Here is an 11,911-nt window from a genome sequence, read left to right on the forward strand (position 1 = left end):
TAAATATCACTAAATTCTTCTGTACAAATCCTTTGGTATGGAGAGATGACTACCTTGCAAGCAAGTGTACAATGACACATTACATGCAACTGTCCTCTCTGATTTTAATCCCCTCAGACTGTGGTCAGAATGCAGTGCTTTTTCACCTAGACCCATTCAGGAAAATGAGACCCAATAATGAATTTTAAAGCTGAATCTCTCGGTGGAAAGACGCAGCCATCATCCCCATGTCTGCCTTTCCTTCTGGCTCTGTCTCATACACAAACAAAAGAGATTAAATAAGTTATTAATAGACATTAATAACACTGCACATTTATTCTTTAACTTTTTCATCAAATACCATGCAATCATCATTACTTCATCATGCAGGGCTTATTCAAACTACACCCAGACAGATTCAGTCTACTTCTTATGCTTCATGTCCATTAGGGTCCACAGAAAGGATAACCCAGTTTACAAAAAAGATTATGGTGACTTTGTCCTCAAGTGAGATACAATTTGACCAAACCAAAACAGCCAATCTGTTCTGCTGTTCAACAACTGAAACAAATTCTCTCTTGATTCAGACAATTACAACATATTACAGTTTCCCTATTCGCATTACTTCAATGTGTAAAGGTGTGAGTGCACTTGCTCAGTGTTCCCTCCACTGTAAAATCTGAGGGTTTGTTCTCTTCTCCCTTGTAAATCAAACAACTTTTCACTGCAGTGGGGGTTCTTGTTCCAAAACATTCAGTATACCTGACAAAGAGCATAATTCTAGCCACCGTATGCAAACACAAGTTTGTATTAAGGTTCCACGGCATTTCCCACTTAAGCAAACCACAGAGGTGTCATATCACTGAGCATCTGATTTAAGCTTAATTTTCCTGTAAAGTTTTAGCCAAGTCACTTTAGCTGTTTTTTTCAGAATGCAGACGGGGTAAAGCTTATTGTTCTCCTCATGTAATATAATTCTGGTTCTTTTCTTCACCACACGACTCTAGTATTAGCATATTTTGATGAAAAGATGTGACATTTGGCAGAGAGTGGCAGGTGACTCAGAGAAATGCATTTTGCTAACCTGATGAAAATCATTTTATGGCATAGTAAGCATGATTTAAATGAATCTAAAACATTTTAAGCCATTAGAGCAGGTTAGAACTGTTATTCAGAATCATTATCACAATTTTTATATAAATCAGAATAAATTAAAGTAACTCACTTCAGTCACTTTTGAATTTTCTGATCAGAATTTTTCTAAGACAAACAGACTGCAGATATCCTTCTCCACCTATTTGCAGAATTCAAATATGGTCATACAGTTTTACTCTAATTCACCTTTATTTGAAATTATCTTTGGGCCATGACAAAGAATGTGTTAAATAAAACAGCAAACAGACTGAAAGCTTACGCTCAATGATAAAATGTAAAAAAGCCTTTTCCTAATTAGATGAAACAAGATAGGCTGCCGAAAAGCATATTTGGTAGTCTCCAAGACATACACAGAAGGTGTCATGGTTTGACCTGGCTGGCAGTCAAACAGCACACAGCCCCTTACTCACCCTCCCCCCTCCCAGGGATAGGGGAGAGAATTAAAGGGGTAAAGAGAAAAGAGACTTTTGGGTTGAGATAAGAACAATTTAATACCTAAACTACAATAAAATTGAAAATAATATTAGAAATAGTAATAATTATAATACATTTGTATACAAATATACAAATGGGCCCTAATGACCAGGGCCCAAACTGCCCCCGGCTAAAGATCCCAGAGCAGAGAAAGTCCCAAAACTGCAATCTGGGGAAGGAGATAAGAGCCCAAGTGTCCAAAAGACCAAGAGAACAAGATGACTCTGAGAGAGGGGCAACCCAAAGACAGAGCCAACCCAAAGTGAGAGACAACCCTCGCTCGGACAGCAAGAACAGAGCCACATCTATATACTGGGCATAACATGCATGATATAACCCTAAGATCAAATCCTAGGCTAGTAATAGGGGCTGTGCCCCCTCCCAGCTGCTCCTGTTTGTGTACAGCCAGAGAAGCTGAAAGACTTTGGCAGACACGTAAACATCACTTATCAGTATGTTATCAGCCTTCTGCTCAGCACAAACCCAAAACACAGCCTCTTACTAGCTACTATGAAGAAAGTTAACTCTGTCCCAGCCAAAACCAGGACAGAAGGTCACATTTATGTAAAAAGTGCACCTGTTTAATCTCTCATCTTCATCACAAAACTGTCATCAATAGAAAAAGGCTGAAATACAAAAAAAAAGGGGGGGGGGAGGGATGGGGGGAATGGAAGGCCCAGTAGGAAAATTTAATCTTTCAGTAACATAAGTTTTGACTTCATAACTAAATCCTTCATACTCTTGAGGCATAATGCTTTCTTCCATGTTTAAAGGCTACGGAAATAAGTTTATCAGCTAGGTTTGCTGTTAAATATTCCTCACTAAGATGAGGACATACCAAACAGTTACTGACATAGACATTAGCATCTAGCTGGCATTTATTTTACTGTGAAACATTAGTATATTCTGAATTGTTATCAGATTTTACGAAGGAAACAAATCAGTAACATTTAGGAACTGATTGTATTAGTTTCACACTTTCCCACTGGTTTCCATAGATATTTATCTGTAGGCTGGTTTACATTAATATGGGGCAGTTGAATATTTAAAGGAGAAAATAATATTCTGCACAGATTTTAATAAAAAATGAAGCAAATAGCATGCTCAGTAATCTTCCTGAAGTTGTCAAATTACATGATCACACAACTAATTTTATTTAGTTGCAGTGGATAGCTTAGGATGTACAGGAAGTGTTTTTTCCACAAATGTGAGCCAGTTATGAAAACTTGTTGATCTTCCCTCCGCAAGTTAAGAGCTAAGGTTGTAACACTGAAATCTTTTATGCAAGTAGGTGAGTGCTGACAAAACTACGGCCTAAAGCATCTCATTAAAGACTCTTCAAACCTACAACTATATGTTAATATTATCCCAGTCCCAAGAAAACTCATGGATCTAGGTCATTGCAGAGTCCATACCTCAACATTTCATGAATCCCGCCACTTAAAAGGACATAGCAACATTCATGTAAATGCCTTAAAAAACAAAGAATGTTTAATGTCTGTAAAACATGCTGTAAAGAAGTTTATACAACTTGTCCAAATATCAGCAAGTCTTTCAGCATTGGCCTGAGAAATTAGAAGTCCTCAGATTCATCCCCTGAATTACTGTAGAAGGCTACACCATCCCATTCAGACACGCCTAAAATTTTATAATTGATTAATATAGATCTCAACATGACTTAAAGAGAAAATAACCTAAAGATGTGTTAAAATAAAAATTAATACTGAAAAGCAGAGTTTTGTTTCTGTTTGCCCCGCTACCTTAGCTCCCTAGAACAATCCTCTCTGTTGAGGCAGCACACCCACCCAAGTTGGCGATGGTGAGGGGCCCAGGCAGATATCCCAAGGCTGTCCAACTGCAGTAGCTGAAGCTCCACGAGAACCTTTTCCCACGCCTACGTTAAGACTGGCCAGAGCTGTCAATATGTAACTAAAAGAGGGACCCTGAGCCTGAGGGCACAGCACACGCCTCCATCGCAATCCCTCTGGGCAGCCATTGCCTCCTTGCCCATGGTGAGTTGGGGGAGAAGGGAGGTTCAGCACTCAGAGGGAGACCCTCACCACAGCCCACCTCCCAGTCCATCAGTCCAGGCGCTCTGCTGAGATGCCCCTAGGTTAACAGCAGGTAAGCTCACACAATGCATCTTTTCAGAAAAAAAACATATTGAGTTTCCTTTTCCAATTTGTTTCTGCTGCAACAGCAGCCAGAATATATCTCCAGAGAGGAATAAATCACCAGAACTGTAGCTGGCACAAGAGTCACAGTACTAAATGATCTAGTATTTAAATCCAGTATGCAGCGATTAAAATAATACATTTTCTATTTAGCTTGTGCTGCTCCACTCAGAATGATTAACTAGAAACACAAGAGAACCTTTAGATTCAGTAATGTCTATTCAGAAATGTAAGATTTTGAGGGTTTCTTACTAATACTACAACAGTCTGTAATAGATCATGATTCTTTTCACTGCAAGCTTACAAACTTGTACTTGAGTACTCAGTAATTTTAGTAAATTTTGTGGGACTGACAGTCACATAGCTCATGCCTGTATGCATTGTCACTGCAATCTCAGTATATTTTCACTGAACTTGTGTTCCAAAAACAGAGATGTTTCCTGATTCTGAAGTACTTGGGCAAAGGAGACAGATAAAGACATTAATATAATTTTGACCTGTGCAATAGCAGGTGTAACCTGGGCTTGACACTCATCATTTATAATAGTGAGCTTTTACTCCATGTTATTCTCTAGATGCAACAGTTACCGTGGTAACTGCATCCCAGTGTACACAGTCTACATCACAAATACAAACAGACATTTCCTTTTTTTTTCCACTTACACATTTAATTGTCAAAGCCCACATTTTTTCAGACTGGATTATAATTTATGTTGAGAATGAGCCTAACGTAGCTGCAAAACTGTATGGAAAGGTAAAACGAAAATGCAGGAATGGTGAGGTGCCATTTTTTAGTTCTACTGTATGCAAGACAAATATTTTACAATTAGGGAATTTTATCTGCAGTATGAACAGATGATCAGTCATTGTTCAGAAGCACAAAGGGGCATACGTCATACCCATATATTTTCCATTTTAAACCCACATTCTTGCTTTATTGCAATTTTATCTTTTATCTCAGCTAGCAGTTATGCTTTTTTATTATCGCTCACTCTCGTAATGTATCAAGTGTATGATCCTCAGACTAATTCCAAGAAAAAAAGTCTAAAACTGGCTTTATGCACAATGGAGTTTTCAGTAAATAAGCCCCTGTGGGACAAACTATTACCCAGTGCATGAGAATTACCATGCAGCTCCCATTAAGGGTAACACATGTTGCACACCTAAATTGCACAATTTGCTAACTTACTGTTATATGTAAAGCTGTGAACATGCTTTGCTTGCAGTATCTGGCCCAATTCTTGTACGATTTTTTTCAGTATTTTAATCTATATATATTTGTAATGACTGTTACTTGGAAGCACTCATACCATTATTTTTTTTTAACTATATGTACTTACATAGTAAAATTTAACTGAATGAAAGCGAAAAAAAAAAGTATTCATTACCAAAGTTACTGCCTATTATGACTAATTATGAGTACTACAATATATACAAATTCTTTGTTAAAGAGTAGTAAATCTAAAGGTTATTAACAAACAATTTGAACATTTTAGGATACTAGAAAAATATTGAGGATAATAAAATTCACTGAAATATTATTTTTGCTAGAGTGCTAAATAGAACTGTATAACAATTTTATTTTGTTAGAACTCTTGACACTAATATCACTTTAAACAAACTTGAAACATTAGGAGCAAATCCATTCTGAGCTATCTATCCTCTCTGCAGTTTTTATATCAATCATCGTGCTTGCACTGAGCTTTTTTAATAGATTTCTAAAGATTTTTGAAGACAAATGGCAGATATTTAGCATTATCTATCAAGCTATAATTCCTCTCTATTAATCATAGCATTAGGGCTAAAAGGAGACACAAATCAAGTTTTAACAGATATTACTTGCATTTGGTTCCTAAACAGTAATATTTCACCATTGTATTCATCATCTACTTGACAACTGTTTAATCTTTCTTATTTTCTTTTTGTGTGTTTTTTTTTTAAGAAAAAAATAAATCTTCTCCTTTGCAACAAATATTAAGTTTTTACATATAAGGAATAAAGGCCATTAGAAGAAAAGCTAATAAAATTGCCTCTTGACTGATAAAACCCAACAATTGAATATACACATAAAAAAATTACAGTTCAGAGTCTCTAACTTCATCCTGTAAATTAGCACTCTGTTCCAAGCTGCACTAATTCATACACTTGCATGTTCAGCTCCCAAGAAAATCTTAGTGGATAGCTACTTAAATGACAGGCGGGAGAGAAGGAGGAGCAACAGCTAGCAGAAAAGTTTGGCAGGTGCTCCAGAAGCTTTACGAGTCTCCTGAGAGAAGAAAGGAGGGATACAAAGAGATAAAAAGAAAGTACTGCAGCAGGTAGCAACGTTTGCTCATCGAATTATGACCCACAGCCATTGAGAAGAGGGGGTGAAGTCTATGAATGACAGCAGAGGAAAAAAATCAGCCTTACAGACATGTCATCTGTTACTTCCTCACTGATTCACGTTTCTACTTTGGTCTGTCCTACAAAGTTTGTTTTTTGTTTTTTTTTTTTTTCCTCAGGCTTTGTAAAGGTGACTGGAATTTCACTGTATCTTCGCAAATATGATCAGTCAAATGGCTCAAGACACAGAAGAGGGACGTGCTCATTAGTTAAGGACTGTATAGAAATGTGCAATCTTAACACATGCACATGCCTTTTTTTACACAGCCACCACTTCCTCACTTTTACAGAGCCAAAATTGCAATTTCTATCCAAAGATACTTCAGACAGACCAGCTGAGGTGCCAGCTGAGACCACCAGTTTGGTACAAATTCCCCATGCCCTCAAAGGAAGTTAAGAAATGAGCAGTAGCCTCCGTCTTTCTTCAGATGGAAATTGGAGCATTGAAAATATACAGTCACAAATAATGCACATGCACCTCAACAGAAACCCTTGAGAAGACTTCCTAACATCAAGCTGCAAGTAACAACCTTTGCTTCAGTAGCCAAAATATACATATTCCTTTACCAACTAATAAATTTACACATACACATGTGTGCATCTGTATCTATCTAGACAGATCCACATAGATATATATTTCAGGCCAACCTGAAACTACTTATTTACTTAGTTTTGTCAAAACAGGACACAAAAAAGCCTAAATCATCTGAAACTTTTACTTTGCCCCAAAGCCAGTACAAATGACACTAATTCTGCTATAGGATCTACCCTACGCCCAGAACAGTTCTACTTCTCTTTAACATGCAGTTACAGATACAGGTCCACTTATTCTTTTTCCCTATGCAGCCTACTTCAGTAACATCCACAATTTCACCCGGCTTAGATAAATCTTTCATTATAAAACAAATTGTCTCAACTACTAGTGTTTCTAAAGTGTTGCCTTGTTCACAAATAAAGTTCCTTATGTTCCTATAAAGTATTGCATTATAAAAGCATTTCTAAGCTTCTGAATGTGCTGTAAGAGAAAGGATAATTATTCTAACTTCTTATACCTTTCTTGAATTAGTAACAACTTTTTTTTTTTAAAGCAGATCATTAACAAAGGCAACCACTTATACAATACTCATTGGTATATACAAAGAATTTAAGACATTTTCAAGTCCAACTTACCTCAGTAGCAAACTGCTGCAACCCACCAATATTAATTGGTCCCTCCTCAGTGGCGTACAAATTGCAGCCACCAACACAGAGATCTGATGTTGGACACACCATTCCGCAAGTCAGGCCAAGCGGATTGTCAGAAAGAATCATTTTGGCAGCTCCATAGTAGTTCTGAAAGAAAAAAGAAAAAAAGAAAAAAAAAGAAACAAAAAAAGGAAAAAAGAAAAGAAAAAAAAAACAAAGGAAAAAAGAAAAAAGATAAAAGGAAAAAGATAAAAGAAAAAAAGGGGGGAGGGAAAGTCAAGGAAAAAAAGAGACTGAGTCACATACCAAGGAGTCAAAAATTCAAAAGAAAATACAAAATACTTTTTCTTTTATTGGCTAGTAGAATAATATATAAATATATTAAATAATACTGACACTATTGAAATGTACCAACATGTTGTACAGCATTATGTCAAAGACACCGCAAAGAAAGTCAGCAAACTTGTTGAGTATGCAATGGTAAAACTTCTCATTTCCGCTTGCAAAATAGTTAAAAGCATGTTCAGTCTGAGATGGTTATAGGATTTTTAGTGGCTTAACAAATCTACATTCAAAAACTATTGTGCCTGCATTATGTACATGTAAATACTTTCTCCATTTCTAGGTCAATTGGGCAGTAGCTGAGTTGTAACCCTTGTCGGAGATCTAACGGGAAAGTGTCAGTTACATTAGCAGTTCTTTATGACACAGGGACTGAAAAGCTTATTTTACACATCTGTGCACAGCATCTCTGCGGATATGCCTGTCCTTCACACCAGATCAGTAGTGCCAATTGTTGCTGAGATGTGATGAGAAGAGGAGAAGGTTTCCCATGTAGCTACCTGTAGACATTGCACTACTGAATTCTTTTTTGAACTCTTTCCTCAACCACATACTGATCAGTGTAAACACTTATTTTCCTGTTTCCCTAAACAGCAAACCGGGGAACTGATTAACAAAGTTATGTACAATTCACAGCCTCACAGATACTCAATATTCAGCGCACATCTTCAGAAAAGGAACAGTTTACCGATATACGAGAGCTAGCAAGATTTATTTCCATAATAAAAATCTAAGGAATGGACATTCAGCAAGCTCCCAGTGCCTGATGCCATGACAAAACCCAATTGTTTCTCTAGACTGGATAATTCTCTTAGGAGGGAGCATGAGAGGGAATGCCAGGAATGAACTCAAGTCTCCTCCAGAGGGGGAGAACTACTGATGGCAGTTCTGCATTTACATTATATTTACATTAATGAAATTACAGTGTAATTAAAGCAAACCGTTCACATCCTTTCTTTTCTTCTTTATAGTCAATATAGAAGTTCACTTAATTGTATACTCTAGCTTTCTCTTCATTTTACCACTCCTCCCACACCCTCTAAAAGCCCCACCAAGGAAAGTTCATGAAGATAGGTTAACGCTAGAGTCTCCTTGAAAGGCCAGAAGACAATACAGTACCCCTTAGAATTAGCACATCAAAGTCCAAAGTGTTCCAATTATCTCTGGGAGCAGCAGGGCAAGTCTTCTGCACTGTTTCACTACTGTGCTCCGACTGCCAAAGTGGACACCTCCAAAGATGAAAGGGAAGTACAGGTTCAGTGCTGACTTGGTTTCCCTGCCTGCCAACAAAACTCAGCGTGTCAATTTTACCACTGTTAAGACATACTGGCAGAAGAGCTGCAGTTCCTCCTCTTCCACCTTCCAGAACACCAGTATCACCACTGTTCCCACTGCCATTGATACTGTCCGGTATCAGTGAAAGGATACGGCCCCATGCTGCTACATGACTCTGTGCAGCAGCTCAAGAGGAAGCCCACCTGCAACCTTCCCGATATCCAGGACACAGTCCAGCAAGGAGACTGGGCTGTGGGCAGGACTTCAGAAGCCCAGCTCTGAGTCGCTTCATCTCCTTGTCCTTCCGTTCCATTTAATCATTTATCCTGCCTTTACTGGGTTGATTTATTACCTAACGTATCAAACATGATTAGAAAAATGTTTTCCAATACTTGACAAAAACTGGCAGGGAAATACAGTACAATCTAGTAAGTTACACAAACTGTGTTACAAAACAGCAAAAACATTGTATTACTACATTAATATATGAGAGTTTGTAGTATAGGGACAGTAGTATGTGTACAGTAGCTTAAACGTTTAGTTACATGAACACTCTGTGCTTACATAACCTTTTTTTTTCAAGCTGAAAACATTTATTAATGATCATTACATTTACCAGTGACATTAAAGGTAGAACATTCATGGACTACTCACATTTTATAAAAAATTATTGATTGCTTTTCTTTCAGAAAACCAGGGTGTAGTAGGCTGCACACAAAATAGATGAGATGCAGACCTGGCAAGCTGGTAACTACACACCACATGTTGTACATGAGAAAAGATCAGAATTAAAGGGAGGCTGGCTTCATTAAAATGATAAAGTTACTCCAGGGCATGGAATGATGCAAGCTACCTTAACAGTTTGGAGCAATGTTTTCAGATGCTGAAATAATAAGATGACTCAGTTGGCTAGTTTCTTATAGATGTCACAGAGGAAGCAAGTCTAAAACCAGAATGTTTCTGAATTTTTAAATGAGATAAATGTCTGCCTTTGTTCACAGAATCTTTTATTCCTGTGCACTTCCATAGAAATAAATTAATCTAACTGGATAGGATGTTTTGTGGTTTCCTACATCAAAATGTCAATAAATACTACATTGCTAACATAGGGAACAAAAACAACCCTTAAACAGACATCAATAATCAGGGGAGACCAGGCAGGGGAGGATCTCCACATGTATCATTTGGAAGCATTATATAATTTGCATGCAAATGAGACTGGTTTTTACTTGAAAAAAACCTATTAAAACACATAGGATCAATACTGAGAGACCAGAAGAAATTGCATTTACTATCAGGAAATGCTTATAGCATCTTTTCTTTCAATTAAATTCAAGAGCTTTTTATATAAATTCATTATGCATCAGGGTGTTTTGATATTGCAGTTTTCTCAAAAACAATGAAGAATATGCATTATTATGCTTTGTGTTATAAAAATGAATATACTGACTTCATCAGGATTTTGGGACATTGGATACTTTAAAAGAAAAGAAGAAAAAGGTGGTAATTTCCTTTAGTTTAAAAAAAAAAAAAGGAGACATAGCAAAAAATATGTGAAAATATCACCTCCTTCTATGTTCTGCCATGGCTTTAAAATTTACTCAACATGTACTGGATTAAAATATTTTCGCATACCGAGGAGCCACTATTTAAAGTACGTTATTATGTAAGTAGCATTTTTCACATTGACACACACCAGTTCAAACATAACAAGAAACGCCCTCAGTCTGTCAGCCCCCCCAAATATCTTCCGAAGAAGAATGAACAAAACATAACAGCAACTTATCAAATCATACATATTCTATATTATAATGCTGATGATTTTTAATCAATCCAGAAATCTTTCACATCATTTGACTTGTGTCATCATAACAGGACTGTAATTTCACACAGTGTCACTATCTTTATATGAAAAAGAACGGAAGAAATATCTTGTACTGTCATTTTGTCCTTTGTAGTCTAGAATGTGAGAGATTCCTTAATTGACATAGTGTCATCGCAAAAGTCTATTCTACATAATTACACTATGGCAACTGAAACCAGCTGTCAGCCATTCCATTACACTAAGTACAAACAGACATCTCAAGAAAAGTCACTGTTTCAAGCACATCAATTTAACACCATTACTATTTTTTCCTGTCAATGTGGTGGTTTTTTTTTTTTAATTTAGTGACCAGAAATATACAAAGATTAACAGAGAAAGCTGAATAAAACAGCACTTTCACAAAGTTGGGGCCTCAAAGTAGTACTTAAAGATTAATTGTGATGCATACCTGTATATAATTATTACCAATCATCTAGCAGCTTTCCGACTTCCACAATCCTTCATTGTATTAACAGCATCCCACTTACAGTATTTTACATATGAACTGTGATTCATAATTTTCTACAGTCTTTGTAAAGGCATATAGACGTCCTTTGTTAATTTACTCAGGGTTCCTCTGGCACAGAAAAACCATCATTCTGTTTTTCTCACCTGTCATAATCCTATGTCTCTCACCACCCTTTCTCCCTTATAATCTTTTCTTCATTTCATTTTCTCTTAATGATCCCACAGCTTTTGGGCTCTTGCCTTCCTTTGTATACCCACTTTTCCTTCTTTCTCATTTCTGCTATATTACCACAAACACTTTTTCTTTTACTCCCTCAATCTCCCAAACTTCAGATTCACCCTTATCCCTTGTTATCCATCTCTATCCTCCAGTTTGTTCCCTCTCCCATTTTTTTCCTTGAAAAAACTCCACAGATTTCCTTTTATTTCATTTAGGCTTAAACATTGGTCTGAAATCCTAAAACTTACTCTTGTGCTCCATAACTTTCTCTGTACTGTTCCTGACATTCAATTCTCTCTCCCCCATTTCCCTACCAGCATTCTGCACAGTCCAGGAACAACCTTTTATCCAGAGGGCAGCACGGCTTTGTTGCTTTTGGGTTTTTTTTGT

At 36.9% G+C, this 11,911-nt stretch overlaps 1 protein-coding gene across 1 annotated transcript in view; it reads right to left on the reverse strand.

The window, feature by feature from the left end:
- The window catches only part of LOC104470032 (dihydropyrimidine dehydrogenase [NADP(+)]-like), a gene marked incomplete at both ends in the record, with an annotated part of 27,495 nt that overhangs the window by 10,324 nt on the left and 5,260 nt on the right, over positions 1 to 11,911 (reverse strand). The window contains one exon of the mRNA XM_010084805.1: positions 7,338 to 7,499. Within this exon, the coding sequence (XP_010083107.1) occupies positions 7,338 to 7,499 (162 nt within the window). The remainder of the gene's footprint in view (positions 1 to 7,337; positions 7,500 to 11,911) is intronic.

Source organism: Pterocles gutturalis, unplaced genomic scaffold (assembly GCF_000699245.1).
Source record: "Pterocles gutturalis isolate BGI_N339 unplaced genomic scaffold, ASM69924v1 scaffold13880, whole genome shotgun sequence".
In the NCBI taxonomy this organism is placed as follows: Eukaryota; Metazoa; Chordata; class Aves; order Pterocliformes; family Pteroclidae; genus Pterocles; species Pterocles gutturalis.